A 17865-nucleotide genomic window follows, 5' to 3' on the forward strand; every position below is an offset into this window, starting at 1 on the left:
ACTTAAAATACAGTATGCTTAGAACCAGACTAGTCACAGATGAACTAATGTCAGAATTAACCAAGCATCAGTGACGTGGGGTGAAGCTTATGGGTGGTGAGGCAAAAAGAAAGCGGCTTTTGCCCGCCCCGCAGCAGCTATGTCTGAAATAGAGGTGCCCCGTGCCCCACAGCTATGTCTGACCCAGCTGCAGGGTGCGGGACACCTCTATGTCAGACAGAAGTGGCGGGGCGCTTTCTTTCAGCTTTTGCCCACCCCACAGGGCAAACACTTCCACCTTGCAGGCACCGGAGCTGCAGGCCACCAGGAGTACATCCCACCCGCAGCAGAAGAGCACCGGTTCCTGCCCAGGCTGGAGCGAGAGCCACGGAGGCGAAAGGTGAAGAGGGGTGGGGGTGTGTGTTCCAAGAGGCCCCCTCCCCTTTTTGCGCTCCGCAAGCCAGGCCCATAGCGGCAAGAGGCTCAGCTCTGCTTCTATCTCCCCCCTCCGCTCCAGAGAAGCCGGCCGCGGGCAAGTCTCCACAGCTCCGGTTCCGTCTCCAAGCAGCCCTGGGAGGAAACGGGCCAGCCCCGCTTCCCTCCCTGGACATTCTGGGAGCGGAGGACCCGCATTCCGCTCCCCCTTCCAAGCCTCGAATGGCCAGCCTCGGCTCCCGCCGCTTTCTCCCAGAACTCCTGCAGGCCCGCCGAGGAGGAACCCGGATGAGGCGGGAGCAAAAGCCTCCTGCCTGCTCCGCCACCTCCTCCCAGGCCCGCCCGGCCTCTTCCTTGCCTTCCGGGGGCTGGGCGGGGGTCAGGAGCAGCCGGACCCCCCTCGGCCAGCGCTTCGGCTGCAGAGAAAGAGGCACCCTCCGGGCAGAAAGCAGTGGAGCGGGCCCCAAGACTTCCTTTCTTCAGCTCCCCCCTCCCCAGCCAGCCAGCCCACCCAGCCCATTCCTCCCCTGGCGCGGTGAGCTCCAGCGGGCTGGGCCTGGCAAAAGAAAGAAAGCGCCAGCCCGCCAGCAGAGGCGGGTAAAAGACCTTCCTCTGCTGGCGGGCTGTCCCTCTCTTCTCAAACAAGCTGCCCTCCCTGCCACTCCCCCTTTCGTCTCTTCTCAAACAAACTCTCTCTCAAATTGAGAGTTTGTTTGAGTGAAGTAAAGAAACAAACACACACACACACACACACACACACACTCAAATTACTTACAATAAAATTAATTACTTACGTGTCACAGAGGATTTCAACTCTTCTCTTGTCTGCCATGATGAAAATGTAAAAAAATGTAAAAAGAAAAAGGCAAGAGCTGCTGCTGCTGCCAGAGTCCCCAATGGATGACTCTGCTTAACTGTTTATAAAAAGCCTCTAAAAAAAGTGCCCTCTGCAGGAGGAGTCGAGATAACCACATGCCTCCTTTGCATATGGAATTTTTTGCCTTTTAACCCTTGCTTAACTCTGTTCAAGTGATCATAAAGATAAAGTAAAGGAGGCACATGGTTCTCTCGCCTCCTCCTGCAGTTAAGCACTAAGCAGAGTCATCCACTGTGACTCTGGCAGCAACTACCTCAGCCTTTTTCCTTTTAATTTTTTTTTCTTTTCAGGATGACAGCTTCATCGCACATTACTGGGTGAGGCCCTGCCTCCTCTGCCTCCCCTGACTGTATGTCCCTGCCAAGCATTATATTATAATTTTACTGTGAGCAGTATATAAGTAGCTTTTTCCATTATTGGAAAAAGAACGAAAAAGAAACTTACATAGCTGTGGCTCTGTGTATCTAAAAAGTGGGGGAGGGGGGTTTCTGAGCACATCTAACACACATTTAATGTGTTTTGATGCACACTTAATGAGCCATGATAGCTCACTCCTACAGATCAAAAATGGGATAACATAAATATCCATTTCCTTGTATATAAAGCTCCCTCAACAAACCATCTTACATTCTCAGATATGGAAGGGATTTTGTGTGTTTTGAAGGAAGGACAAAAAAACCAAGAATATACCAGAAAATTAAGTTATTCAAACTTCTACCAGCCATGATGTTTCCCAATGCATGGAAGAGGATAGAAAAAAGAATGACAAATATAGTATTTTTCTACAGAAGCAGAAAACTGACATAACTATTTGCCAATAGAATATTTTTCTCTTTTCAGCTAGTCTTTCCATCTAAATATGTATAAGTATAAGTATAATCTTTATTGTCATTGTACTTAAATACAATGAAATTGGTTTTAACCTCACTGGTGCAAAATTATAACAGAAACGAAAAAAGAAAGAAAAAGAAGAAGAGTACTGATTCCTTCTTATTCTATTTTGCATTGTGGAAAAAATGAAATCATGATTAAAATTCAAGAAATCATGTTGTGGTACGATTAAGGATACTGATTGCCATATCACTACTGAGTTGGAGCTATCTTTCTAGTACAATCTGGTACATTTTTTTTAGCTGGTGAATGTTTTGTGAAATTTGAATTTTAAAGTACCAATTACCTTTCCATTATGACTGATCTCATAACCTTCCTGTTTGCACTGGTGAGACCTGATGAGCAATTTCAAATTATAACGCTGCAGCAATCTGGCAGTAATATCAGGACCAAAGTAACAACCTCCTCCTCGAATTTTATTTGGTGAACAACCATTTTGATGCTTAGGATCACTCCAGAGAATATCCATCACCTTTCCATGTAAATGAATGAACATAAGATAATCCTGTTATCTTCCAGAATGTGAAATAAATGCTCATGTCTTTACTGATTCCAACAAGCAATATGTATGACAGTGAAACCTATGATACTGATGAACTAAATTAGAATGGTAAGAAACTTAAATCATAATGCAGAAATTAATATAACTGTAATCAGATTTTGATAATTGCAGTCCAGGTTTGAGACAACTATCTATCTAGCTTCAGTGAAATTGACCCATTTTGACATACTCTGTCCATCTTCTAGTAGTTGATTCTACCATCTGGTGTTAAATAAAGTTTAAATAAAGTGCTTAGAGGGAACTTCTCCAAATGGGAGACAATTATGGACACCGAAATTGATAAGAATATTGGGTCTTTTTATCATCACAAAAATAGAACCTCTAGAAGACAGGGGCTGCAATGATTACCCACATTTTCTATTAGCTTGCAAGAATTAGATATAAATAAACAAGACATATTTGGGTAGCAAATTTCTAATAGAAATTAATTTATTCAGCTTGTAGTTGATTACACAATTAAAGTTTTATTTTCTATCTTGACAAAAGTTGTTTACAGTTTGAACATCCTTATAACCCATATTTTGGAAAAAGAGACTATGTATAAAGCTTCAACATACTTGTTCCCTTTCCTTTGCTGTTAATTCTGGAGATGCATTTGTGGTAGTCACGTTGTAAGGCTTAAGACACTGTGCATTCTGAAATGAGCTAGAACTGGTTATGTCAAGGGTGCTATTAAGATTGCTTTTGATATCACCCATTTCCTTGGCATATTGTCTTCTCTCACAGGATGCTGATGTAGACTTTCTTACATTTTTCTTGGAGATGTCTTGCCCAGAATTGTCTTTTTTGCTTTCTGTGACATTGATACTGGTTTTCACAAGATTTGTTCTCTGTGGCTCATAGATTGCTTCCATATTTGACTTCACTGGCCTCAGCAAAGACTTCAACTATGAAGATAAAATTCATGATCAGCACTCTCAGAGCAAAAACATTGATAAATATGGATATGCAAATGCTGTCTGGTCAATAACAGATTAGTCTGTCCTTCAGTGTATGCTGGGCACCCACTCCGAATGTAAGTGGAAACACAAAGGAAAAAAACATACTTAAAGGGTATGTATCGTGTTTTCCCAAAAATAAGACAGGGTCTTATTTTCTTTTTACCCACAAAATATGGCTTGGGCCTTATTATGAGGGGAGGGTTTATTGTTTTGGGGTTGCTGGGTGCCTGCTCTCTTCCAAGCGGGCTCCCAAAGAGCCAGGCACAGCCTCAGGGTTGAACGGCTGTGTTGTGCTGTCGCAGCAGTGCAACACAACAGCCATGAAGTGACCATGCTCACAAGCAGCCACCCGGCAACCCCCCTTTCCAGCTGGCCACAGCACCATTCACTGACCTAGGGATATCGCCAAGCCGTGTGAGTGCCTGCTCGTCACCACCCAGCTCCCAAGTCTCCGAGTCTTCCAGCAGTGGCCACTCTGGGCATACACTCTATGGTTGTATGCTCTGCCGGCAGCTGGTCCACAACCATAGACCATACGCCATCAGCCACTGCCGGAAGACTTGGTTTGGAAGCCGCCAAAAAAGCCATATGGAGGTGGCGGCAGCGGAAGTGCCCTGGCTCTGCAGGGAGAGCTGGGCCAGGGCATCATGAGGCTGGGAGGTGCGCGAGCGAAAGCGGAACAGCCGCTCGTGCAGCCCCCCTCTCCAGGCATGCAGAGCGCCTTTCACTGGCATTTCGAAGGCGCCAAGCCGCAGGAGCTGGACAGTGAAGAACAGGTGCTTACACAGCTTGGCGATACTCATCAGTGAATGGCGCTGTGCCCGGCTGGAAAGGGGGTTTGCTGGGTGGCTGCTCGTGAGCATGGTCACTTCATGGCTGTTGTGTTGTGCTGCTGCAACAGCACAACACAGCCATTCAACCCTGAGGCTGTGCCCAGCTCTTTGGGAGCCAGCTCGCAAGAGAGCAGCTGCCCGGCAACCCCTCTCTTTAGCTGGGCACAGTGCTGCTCACCAACCTAGCGGTATCCCGAAGGCACCAAGCAATGCGATCACCTTTGCCTCTCCCCAGTTCCCGTGGCTTGGCACCTTCAGAATACCGCTAGGTTGGTGAGCGACACTCTGCCTTGCCGGAGGTCCAGGGGGCTTATTTGCGGGGGAGGGCTTATATTTTTGCCCACCAGAAAAATGTGGCATGGCCTTATTATCAGGACATGTCATATTTTCAGGGAAACATATTTTCAGGTATGTATGTATGTGACTATGAGGAATGTATCTCTTATTGTTTGACAAGGGAATGTCAAAGAATTATACTCCTGCAGTTGTTTGTTTTCAGTAACATTTCTTTCAAAGTTGTTAGTCATAAGTTAAATCTAAACAGTTGGAACCTACTATTTAAAAAGAAGTCTTTACCTTTCTGAAGAACTTAGTTAAGATAATACTTGATATGTATATGTACAGTATATATACAGTACATATATATATATATATATATGTATGGAGTATGTACATATATGTTGTATATAGATTAGGTATATATGTACATTTAGTAGAATTTAATAGAATTTTACTTCTTGTGAGCAAGACTGGAGCTAAAACCAGTAAGATAACAATACTTTTATATGTATAATTCCTACCTTGTTCCTGTGGAATGAATTCAGGAAATTCAAATCTGTCGTATCTGATATTCCACCATGTAAAATAAGAACTTGATTGTCAATAACAGTAGCAAGAGGAAGCCAGCTGTAGACATCTTCTAGAAGATGCAAAATTGGTTTCCCATAGTTCTGTCAAATGAAATGCTGCATTAGACACTCTTGAACTATTCTTTAAGACCTATGGGCAGCTTCATTTTGGCTTTACATAAAACAGGAACAAATGAAGGCAAGTATTTTTAGGAGACCTCTAGACCAGTAATTGCTAATGGCCTGGTAATTTAGGTAAAACAGCACAATCTGTTCTGTTGCTTTGTTAATTGGATGGCCTTTATCAAAATGAGATAAAATACTAACCTTATACTTCTTCATAATTTCTTTTGTGAAACCATATCTGAAATGAAAATAATTGTTGGAATACAAGTTAGAATGTATTTTGTATTTCAACAACTACAGAAGCATTCAGCCAGTGTATGGCAGTGATTAGTTTGCATCTATGGTTATAATTATGGTTCTTTATGTTCTGAGGAGAGTTTCCTGTGACAGTTGAAACTGTTAAGCATCAAGGCTCATGGTGACCGTACATTGTACACTTTATTTGATGTGTATGGCTATGTAACCATCCTCTGCTACCAATCTGTCTGGCTGTATAATAATCCTCTGCTACAATTTCTATAGAATAAAACAGAATTTTCTAACAGATTATGGGTCCAGCTTCAACCCATAGGTAAACCAGAAGTAAACCCAATACCCAGATAAGTTGGACACAGAAATCCTGATATAATAAAGAAATTAACTGAAAAAGACTATCCAAGTGGAATAAAAGAAGAAATCAGGCCACAAGAGGTTTCACTCAGGTGATACTGAATAAGAAGCACCATGATATTACAACAGCCTTCCTTAATGGTGATATTGAAGAGGAACTATCTATGACACAGCCAAAAGGATATGTGAAAAGTGGAGAACATCTTGTGTGCAAGTTGCAGAAATCTCTTTATTGGACTCAAGCAATCAGCTCAAGCATGGAATTTAAAAAAATAAACGAAGTCTTGCTAGACAAAGGATTCATATGAAGCAGAGATTACCCATGTCTATACCCAAAATGTGTAGATTCTGAATATATGTATATTTTACTCTATGTGGATGACTTGATTATTGTTTACAAAAGAGATGAGAAAATTGCAAAGTTGACTGCAATGCTTAACTAACGTTTTAGACTAAACATCTTAGAGATGTGACATATTACCTAGGAATTAATGTATACGGCCTAAAGAAATAGCAGCTTCCTGTTAAATCAGAAATCTAAAATTGCTTCAGCAGTTTGGCCTGACTGAAGCCAAAGAAGCAAATATTCCTATAAACACAGCATATCTAAAAACTGAACGGAATGAGGATCTTCTTCCTACTAATGAACAGTACAGAGAAGCAGTGGGGGCATTGCTATATATTGCAACCGCTCCACATCCAGACATCGCAGCTGCTATGTCACTTCTTTGTAGACACATGAGAAAACCATGTCAAAGAGACTGGACATCAATCAAGACAATCAAAAGATATCTCAAACAAACAAAGGACTTAAGTCTGAAGCTATCTGCAATTGGTGATTTGAACCTCGAAGGATACGTGGACTCTGATTAGGCAGGAGACCTAAGTACTTATAAATCCACAAATGGTTACTGGTTCAAATTAGGAAATAGTGCTATATCTTGGTTCAGCAAGAAGCAAACGTCAGTAGCTTTGTCTTCTGCAGAGACAGAATACATTGCTGCTGCTTATGCCAGTCAAGAAGCTCTGTGGTTACATCAATTGCTTGAAGATCTTGGAGAGATCTCCCAGCCTACAGTCTTATATGACTGATGTCATTGTTCCGAATAATGAAATCAAGGAGTCAGGACTCTGACGCTTTTTGCAGGTCCAAGAGATCCTTTATTGAGTGCATCATATCTGCCCTGAGAAAGGTGAACCTAACTCTAAATTATTCCAGCGTGCATGGATGGTTAAAAGAATAAGATCTCCCCACCACCCTTTGTCTCTCAGGTCAACATGGTCCAATCAATCAAGGTGTAGGTTCCCGCTCAACTTTGACAAATATCCATTGAAATGACCTTGGTTCACACACCAGCTGGGAGATGTTGTGACTAGCTGGCTCAGACAACACGTTTCTGAGGACCCCCCTCCCATACTTTCACCCCTCACCAAATGGCAACCAAGAAACAAAGCAGATATAAGCACGACTTCAGCTGAAATCGTTTTGCAAGTTGACAACTGTATTAAGGGTGTATCAAACTTGCCATCAATGACAAGATAAATGCAAGAACAAAGTATATTGATGTCAGACATCATTACATTCATGATCTGATTGAACAAAATGAAATTGTATTTACGTATTGTAAAGCATAATTGCAGTTGTTTTGATAAAACTGCTAATAAGAAAAAGATTTATAGATCTGACAGCAGAAATGGGATTATTATAAGGACCGGTTCAGCCGAACAGGTGGTAGTTTGGTGGCCTGGGTCACTGGAACCAATAGCAACCCAGGCCTGCCACACCCCTGAACTGGTTCCCTTGACAGCACCATAGGTGCCACCATCTTGTTTTTTAGTTTTGTGCATGGGCAGAACAATTTTAATTGTGCTGTGCATGTGTGCACAGCACGCACCAAGCGCAAAGAACAGCATGCACATAAGCAAACTGTCAGTAGTGCCTGCTGGAACCCACCTCTATAATGTGGGTACCATAGGTGGGAAGTATGGAGCATGGGCAGGGGATGAGTATAGAGTATGGGTAGTATGGAGCATGAGCAGGTACTATGAAGTGAGTGGGTGTTGAGGGTGGGCACTACAGAATGCAGGAAGGTGAGAGTGCTGTGGGCACTACAGAGTCTTGACAGGTGTGGCTGCTGGTGAATGGCATTCACTATCAGTGGGTAGGTACAATGGAATGTGGGGAGTGGGTGGACACTAGAGAGCATGGCTGGCAAGTGAAAAAGCAGTGAAAATGGAAGTGACTTAAGACTTCTTGCCAGCTTCTACAATGACCTTGTTTGTGAGAAGCCTGCCTGCAGGGAAGGCTGTAAGTGGTGAACACATGACAGTGAAACATTGCAACCATCCTAATTGCAAGCTGATGCTAAGCATCTGAAGCAGGGATGCCACATTGGTTACAATTTCATGGATGAGTTGTAAGTTCCCCTTGTTCAGTGTCATCATAACTTTTAACACTCACTGAGCAAATAGTTGGAATCCAATTACCTACATATGGAAGCTCCACCCTTTGTTAACTGCATTGCACACAGCATCTGCATTGTGGTAAGGTGTGGACTTCACATCAACAGGAACATTTTGTTACCCCCTTGCATGCACTGATGCCAGAGGTGGGTTCCTACTGGTAAGGTCTGGTTCAGCCAAGTAGGTAGTAACTCAGCCACCCTTGCCCCCAAACCAGTTCTATCAGTGGCGCTGTAGGCACCACCATCTTGTTTTTTGCTTCTGCGCATGCACAGAAGCAATTTTTCCACTACTGTGCATGCGCACATAATGCACATAAAGTATGCATGCGCCCAAAGTGCATACACACCCAAAGCGCATCCCTGAGCAAACTGACAGTAAAAGAATATGGAACCCACCCCTGACTGATGTATAGGCATGGTCTATGTGTGATCTATGGTTTAAAACAGGTGGGGAATGATGGCCCTTGCTTACTCAGGAATTCTGAGAGTTGCGTATGTATCCCCACCCCAGTCTAAAATAATGCATGAGGAAAGTATAAGAAAATACAGTTTCAAATACCAACACAATAAGAAAATCAGGGTTAGGTCAAAAACAATGTTAACCTTTCAGAAAGAAAATATACTTAAGGGCTCAGGCTGGAGAAAGAATAAAAATGGTCGGATTTCCAGGGCTGATGTCGCTACAACACAACATGCAATCTTGGAGCTTCAGGATTGCTGTTGAAATCTCTGTTGCTGGATGGTCCTTTTTGGACCTAAATCTTCCCGTAGAGATGGTGATAGAGAATAGTACGTCCTGCTGATCTCAGGGCATCGCAAAGCCCCTGATCGATCCAGGAGAAGCTTTTTTTTTTTTTTTTTGGCTTCAAGAGAAGCAGCCAAAGCTGCATAAGGTTGAGAAAGCCCCCCTGTAATGGAAGCAGACCAGGAGAGAGAGTATGTATTGGTGAGATAAATTTTATGATTAGAGAACACCCAAAAAGAATTAGAGTAAAACTAAAATTGAAGATAGAAGAGAGCAAGCGGCGGATTAGCTTGAATAAAAACATTGTGTTATCTTTTTTTTTCTTTAATTTCATTTCTTTTCTATGGATGGAATTTTTACAAATGGCTCTTACTTTTAAATTGGATTGGTCCTTTTTCTCCTTCTTCTTCTATTTTTTTCCCATTATTTGTATTTGTGGACTAAGAATCTCTTTCCTCTAAATGCTCGGCTGAATCGGAACTTTTAAACGTTTTTTTTTTCCTATTCTTAAACTCGGACCTTAAAGAGGGAGCTAAAAGTAGAGAAAAAAGAAGTAACACTGCCATCTAGAGGCTGGAGGCTTGGTTACATCTGTTATCTCAAGGCCATTGGCTTTGCTTACTGAAAGGGACAGAAAGAAAACACGTCTTGTTTATACAGGTATTCTGTTGGAGTAAAGAGAAAGCCCTGACTTGAAAGATTACACTGAATTTATTTGAAACCTAGCAAAAAGTCTTGGATGTCCTAGTGGCAGTGTTTACAACTTGGAAAGATGGCGCAACATGAAGAAAAAGAGGAATTAACATTACAAAGAATCATGTTAGAAATTTAAAAAATCCTAATAAGCACAGAAAGAATAGAAAAGAATCTGGAGTTTATAGAACAAAGAACAGAAGGAGTGGAGGGAAGAGCTGAGAATATTGATGAAACAATGATGAAACTTGAAGATAGAGTTCAAAAATTGCAGAAAAACACAAAGAAAGTGACAAGAAAATTGTTGATGCTGACAGTAAATCGAGAGAAGAGTAAATGATACATGTGGAACACTAAAGGAGAGGTAGGAGAACTGGAACACTATCTCATGCTTCAAAACATAGATGAAGAAAGGGGGAGAAAACTTGGCAAAAACAATGAGAGTATTTTTGGCAGAAGCACCAGTGATAACCAAAGCCCAGCTGATGAAAGGAACAGATGGAAGGTCTCGAGTCTCTACAAAATATAGAATGAACAACAAATTGCCAAGAAAAGTTCACATAAGACTTATCAAGAAAACATTTAGAATACAGATTCTACAAATGGCAAGAGATATTGGACTGCACTACTACTGGAAGGATACAGGATGATTAAATGAAACGTCACAATAAAATTAAGCTAAACTTAGTTAAACTTTGAGTATTATGTATAAGACAAATAATAATAGTTATAATCAAATAAATGATTAATAATGATAATAATGCATTTATATATACTAGATTGACAATATGGAATTTTATATAAGCTATAAGTGAAGACCATTGATATAATGTGGAAAAGCTTTTTTCTAATAAAAGATAAACAATTTTATATAGAATAGAATATAAAGATGTAATATCATTGGATGAGTCCAGGATGATGTAATGAAATGCCATAATATAAATTTACTTTAAATTTAGTATGTAATAATAGCTATATTCAATGAATGTTTAATAATCACAATTGTATACATATTAGATTGATGATATGAGCAATGGAATGTGCTGAAATGCGTAAGCTGACATATGATATTAGAGAAACTATTATAATATATGTTAGGAATATAATCTAATGGTTGGGTTGGCAATATATAAATCATATAGCAATGCTGTACCTGTTTCTTTAAATCATGCTGTAAAATGTGATTGGTTGCTGTTTTTCCTCAATCGGCCATAAGAGGGAGCCAGAATGACTGTTAGCTCTCTGTTTGTTAGATGCTGGGCTGATCTGATCTGAGTGTTTTGGAAGCTGGCTGTTAGAAAGTGCCATGAGCTATTGTAAGTTTTGCAACTGCAAGCAAACTTTGAGTACCGGACTGTTTGTATGATACTGGACTTTGTTATTTGGATTATTCCTGAAAGACATTGATGACTGACTGTCTTATCCGTGTATGACTTGGACTGTTTGATGGACTCTGATACCTCTATTTCCATGAAAGTAAAAGCCTATTTAAACTGCAGTGTCTCTGTATGCTGGTTTGTGTGTTGTCCAAAAACTCTCACAACGCTTCTCTGAACGTACTTGCTCTCCCAATGGGGAGCTTACCTAACAATATAATAATAATGTATACAAATATATTCGATTGACAATATGTGACTTTATGTAAAATTTAAGGGATGACTATGGAAAGGATGCACAAAAACCTTGTAACCAATTGACACAATGTATGGAATGGAAGATGTTTTTATGTTATGTGCTGTGTTTGTTTATATTTGTTTAAAAAATAAAAACTTTAATTAAAAAAGAATAAAAATGGCCATACCTAAGATTCATCAGGTGGTCCTCATGATTTCCTCTGTTCAGATGTAAATGGTTAGGATAAACAAGGAGAAATGCAAACAGGATTATAAGTATTTCCATGGAATTCTTCCCTCTGTCAACAAAATCACCATTAAAAACATAAGGGTTTTCTTCTGAAGGAAGGCCATTCTGCAAAAGAAAAGAAAACAGCAGAGTAGTTAACATTGTAATGTAATAGTATAAGAATATCTGTGCAACATTAAAAGAATACTGTATAATATTCTTTCATAGCAACACTTTTCCAATTTTGCCACAGGTCATATTAGCAGGAAGTGCTATATGAGGCCATTAATCATGAAGGCATTATAACCTTATCTAACATTTGAGATTCTATGTCAGTAATAATGGATCATTCAATATTTTTTTACATCCACATATCCCTCCAAATAGCACCCAGGAGCACTCAAGAAAAATGATAATATAAAATACTCCATTATAATTAAAATAAAACTGAAACTGAAAACCTATAAATACAAAAGAAATAAATATCCATCACCAAACTACTTCAACACAAAGATCAAATTCTGTATACTGTTCAGTCCTAACTGAGCCAATCTTGGCAAGTAATTCTAATATAAACCAACTTTCTCCTGGATCGATCAGGGACTGAGATTAGGAGGACATGCTCTTCTCTAACACCGTCTCTTCGAGACTGTTTAGGTACAAAAGGACTATCCAGCAAAAGATATATCAACAACAATCCTGGAGCTCCAAGATTGCATGTTGTGTTGTAGCGATGTCAGCCCCGCCTTCTCCCATGTGGAACACTAAAAGGAGAGATAGACGAACTGGAACTCTATCTCATGCTTCAAAACATAGATGAAGAAAGGGGAGAAAACATGGCAGAAACAATGAGAGTATTTTTGGCAGAAGCACCAGTGATAACCAAAGCCCAGTTGATGAAAGGAACAGATGGAGGGTCTCGAGTCTCTACAAAATATACAATGAACAACAAGTTGCCAAGAGAAGTTCACATAAGACTTATCAAGAAAACATTTAGAATACAGATTCTACAAATGGCAAGAGATATTGGATTGCATTACTAGTGGAAGGATACAGGATGATGAAATGAAACGTCACAATAAAATTAAGCTAAACTTAGTTAAACTTTGAGTATTATGTATGACAAATAATAATAGTTATAATCAAATAAATGATTAATAATGATAATAATGCATTTATATATACTAGATTGATATATGGAATTTTATATAAGCTGTAAATGAGGGCCATGGAGGTGATGTGGAAAAGCCTTTTTTATATAAAAGATAAACAATTCTATATAGAATAGAATATAAAGATGTCACAGTAGGATGAGTCCAAGATGATGTAATGAAATGTCATAATATAAATTTACTTTACATTTAGTATGCTTCACACAAAAAGGATGTAATAATAGCTATATTCAATGAATGTTTAATAATCATAATAATTGTATGCATATATATTAGATCGATGATATGAGCAATGGAATGTGCGAAAATGAGTAAGTTGACATATGAAATTAGAGAACAAGATGATAAACAATTTTACAGGACATGGGATCTGTTTAATTAGTGGTTAGATTAAAATAATAATAATATGGAAATGAAAATTTATTAGAGAATGTTACCAGCACCAAAATAAGAGAATGTTTTAAAATAGGATATTAAAAAAATACTTATTATTGGATATGTTGAAGATGATGTAACAAATTACTATAATATAAATGAACCCATATTTAGAATACCTTGTTTAAAATGAAGAAATAATAGTGACAGTCAAACAAATGAAGTATTATAATAATAATGTCTACAAATATACTTGATTGACAATATGTGACTTTATATAAAATTTAAGGGATGACTACGGAAAGGATGCACAAAAACCTTGTAACCAATTGACACACTGTATGGAATTGAAGATGTTTTTATGTTACGTGTTTTGTTTGTTTATTATTGTTTTAAAAAATAAAAACATAAAAGTACAGTTATTAGATATTAAGATTGGAGCAATAGGCTCCACCAAGGTTCTCCATTCCAGTGGGAAAATACTTGAAGCTGATTGGCTGAGCCATCTGACAGCTCACTATAAAAGGGCAAGCTATCAGATATGCCAGCACTGGATCTGTACATAGTTTTCCAAATAAAGAGCTGTTGTTGTCACTGAAGCCTGAGTCCTGTCTCATCCTTTCACCCTATCTAACACTGGCGATGAGGATGAGATCAGAAGACAACTAGGCAAAAAAAGCTGACAACAGGATCCAGCATATTTCCAGTCAGAGTGATTAACGTCAAGTGCCAAGCGGCCATTTTGAGTGACAAATTCAAAGTTTGCCTCGGCTCGTCAAAATAACTACACACACCCCACCAGCTCTCTACGATCCAGCCATGGAGCATTGGGATTCCTACTTGATCAGGTTCGAGTGCTTCATAGACACCAATGACCTTCTTGGCCTATCAGACAACAGGAAAAGGGCTCTCTTCCTGAGTTACTGTGGGCCTGAGGTTTTTGACACTGCAAAGGCATTGTCCAAGCCAACCCTGGTCCAGAGGGTCACCTGGCCCATACTACAGAACACTCTCAGGACACACTACGCACCAAAACAGTCTGAATTTGTGTGGAGGCACAAATTCAATTTGCACAACCAAAAAGAAGGGGAGACCATCAACCAGTACATTGCCACGCTTCGTAAGGCCGCAGTGTACTGCGAGTTCAGAGACTTGGACGAGTTGCTGCTTGATGGAATAATCTGCAGAGTGAGGGACATAAACCTACAGTGGAGGCTGCTGGCAAAGAATCACCGCTCTGAAGCTGGGGCAACTGGACTACGTTTTTGTGCAGGAGCAGTGTTGGAACGGAGTGTTGGAACCAGGTGAGTGATTGGCCAACTCACAGGTAAAAGAAACATTTGAATTTGGACATTAAAAGGTGTCCCGGAGCTGAAATTAGTTTGCTAATTGGCATTTGGGAAATTCCATGGAGGGAGAAGGATGAAGTAGCGTCTAAAACACCAAAGTCCAAGTACCAGGGTTCCAGATAGCATCCAAAAATAAATCAGAATCCAAAGCAAAGTATTGCTCAAAGTTCCAATTTATTAAGAGAGCCATGTTGGCACATCTGGGAAATCCTGAATCTGAAAGCTTCCCGGTTTTCCCCACCCAGTTGAAATCTTACCCCCACACGCACAACTCCATCACATGGTCCAATCTCCCACTGCCATGCTAACAGTTCCACCCATCCAATTCCGGTCAGGTGCAGAGGTGCAGAGACAAAAGATGACCTTGGCTTTCTATAAAGAATTTTGTTGTGGCTACATAGTATGTGACTCCTTACAATCCCCCCTCCCATTTCCCACAATAGAAAATGCATAGCAGAATAATAGAAATTGTGGCATGCTAAAGACCCAAAAGAAAAGATGGTTGCCTGCCTGGCAGACGGCCTCTCCTCAGAAGAAAAGTGTATCCTGAAAAGAGAATAATGTGGAGGTTAGCATAACTAACCACCTTTCCCCCCACCAGGGGGGCCCTTTGGCTTATCGGGAAATTTATCATGGAATTGTTTCACTAACTTATCGGCTTTTACATTCCAACTTTCCACCCATGTAACTTCAGGCAAAGGGTACCCTTTCCAATGCATTAAATACTGTAATTGACCTCTATATAATCTAGAATCTAAAATTTTCTTCACTTTATAGTGTGTTTTTCCTTATATCACTACTGGAGGAGGGGGCAGCTGGGTCAACAGTCTTAGGTTGAATCCAATCATAGGTTTCAGCAAGCTACAATGAAATATCGGATGAATTTTCCCTAGAATTCTTGGTAGACTGAGCTGAACTGTAACTGAGTTAATTATTTTCACTATTGGGACCTAAAAATTTCGGCCTTAATTTATTGCTAAGCATTCTTAACTTTATGTATTTGGTAGACAAGAAAACTTTATCCCCCACATGGAAGTGGGGTTGGAGCGAGCGGTGCTTATCAGCTTGTTTCTTGTACTCTTCTGCTGCTTCTGCCAGAAGCGCCTGTGCACGAATGGGAAAGGCCTAAGGCACCCTGGTCCAGAGTGCACATTGATTTTACAGGCCCCGTGCATGGGCAAACTTTCCTCATAGTTGTGGATGCCTATTCGAAATGGTTAGAGATAGTCCTCATGACTACCACATGGCAGAGGCGGTCATCAAGGGGCTACAGAGACTTTTCTCCATGCATGGCCTGCCCGATGCCCTGGTTTCTGACAATGGGCCTCAATTTACAATTTATCAGACATGCCCTGGTTACCCCTTGCCACCTGGCCAGCAATGGTGAAGCAGAAAGAATGGTACAATCTGCTAAAGAAGCCCTATCTAGAATGGGCCCAGGTGATTGGCAAACATGTATTGATAAACAAGGCTACGGAGGCAGCACATAACTACCAGATGGCCCTGGCCCCCCACTCTGCCTCTGGCAGAACCCTCATACGAGCCTTCCCCAAACTCCAGGACTGGCCCATGTTCCTCCCCCACCTCCTCACTGTCCGACTCTGCTACCAACTCCACAAGCTGGTGGTGGACCACAACACATTTGTCAGAAATGGTGTATGGTCTCTTGTTTGACCTACAAGGTCCCTTCCAACTCTGTTAATTTGTAAAGTAGGGATGATGCCTTTGTTGATGTCGCTTCTGCAAGCTAAGGTGCCTCTTATCTGACTGGTGTCTAATCTGTGGCTTTTCCTCCTTTTTCTCAAGGACATTCTTACAGACCATTGCACAAAGATTTTTGAGGTCCAGGTAGGGCTTCAACTAGCACATTACCCAAAGCTAAGCAAAAGGCCCTGGACACAGTTTCTACGAGTCCATCCAACAATAAATATATAAATAACTTTATATATTTATCGTATTTTTCGGACAATAAGACACTCCAGACTATAAGACGTACCTAGATTTTGGGGAGGAAAACAAGAAAAAAAATCTGCTTTTGCCTCTGCCGCCCAGCAATTTGCCTCCTTGCAGCAAACAGCCTGGTCAGCTTCAGCACAGCCTGATTTAGAATGAGCACCTGATTGGCGGTTGGATCGGCCTCCCAGAATACCACCAATCAGCTGTTCCAGGTTACAGGGATCGCCGCTGCCCATTGCCACTGCCACCCATTGCCACTGCCGCCTCCATGCGCCCCATTTCTGGCCTCCGCACATACTGTTTTTGGCTCATTCCATTGCTGCCACCACCTATCCCCACTGCCTGGAATGGGATGTGCGAAGGCCAAAAATGGGGAGCCTGGAGGTGGCGATAGGTGGAAGTGGTGATGCATGGCGGTGGTGGCGATCCCCACTGGAACAGCTGACTGACAGTATTCCGGGAGGCTGATCCAACCACCAATCAGCTGCTTGTGCTAAATCAGACTGTGCTGAAGATGACCAGGCTGTTTGCTGCCAGGAGGCAAATTGCTGGAAGGCAGAGGTCGAAGAGTGGGAGCCAGCGGGTGGGCAACATTCATTCTATAAGATGCACAGACATTTTCCACTCACTTTGTGGGGGGGAGTGCATTTATACACCAAAAACTATGGTATGTCTCTCTCTCAAAAAAAGCATGTTCAAATATTTACTTAATTGAAGAAAATGCTTCATAACATCCAAGCTTCCAACTGCTTTTCTTTTCAAGGAGAAAACTCATCTAAGCTATTTCAACTTCCGTTTACACTTTGTAAAGAATCCCAGAGTCCTTATTTTTAGGTTTCATATCTTCCAATATCCTTTAGTAGTACTGTCAATCAGCCTCCAATTATAGTTAACAGAGAACCAGTGGAAAGATGCTCAAATCTTAATAACTGATAGCATAAAGTGCTGATCATCTGGATATAGGTGATTTGAGCTAAGCACTATCTTAAAAACTCACATTTTAATTACTTACTTTGTAGAATATCAGCAAAAGATCATCTAATTTTCCATGTAAATCACCTAGAAAGAAAATAGTTTTAGTGCTGCATATATGTATAAAGCTTTCAAATGAAACTTATCAGCAGCCAGAATTAGAAATTATAAGTCTCCAATATTTAAGAAATATGT

General features: G+C 40.8%; 1 protein-coding gene across 1 annotated transcript in view; it reads right to left on the bottom strand.

Moving 5' to 3' along the window:
- The window catches only part of PPEF1 (protein phosphatase with EF-hand domain 1), a 75854-nt gene that overhangs the window by 31704 nt on the left and 26285 nt on the right, over positions 1 to 17865 (bottom strand). Inside the window, exons 6-11 of the mRNA XM_032226844.1 lie at positions 17711 to 17757; positions 11806 to 11972; positions 5694 to 5730; positions 5319 to 5468; positions 3302 to 3631; positions 2469 to 2654 (exon numbers count right to left, since the gene is read on the bottom strand). Of these exons, the coding sequence (XP_032082735.1) occupies positions 2469 to 2654; positions 3302 to 3631; positions 5319 to 5468; positions 5694 to 5730; positions 11806 to 11972; positions 17711 to 17757 (917 nt within the window). The remainder of the gene's footprint in view (positions 1 to 2468; positions 2655 to 3301; positions 3632 to 5318; positions 5469 to 5693; positions 5731 to 11805; positions 11973 to 17710; positions 17758 to 17865) is intronic.

This window comes from Thamnophis elegans, chromosome 11 (assembly GCF_009769535.1).
Source record: "Thamnophis elegans isolate rThaEle1 chromosome 11, rThaEle1.pri, whole genome shotgun sequence".
In the NCBI taxonomy this organism is placed as follows: Eukaryota; Metazoa; Chordata; class Lepidosauria; order Squamata; family Colubridae; genus Thamnophis; species Thamnophis elegans.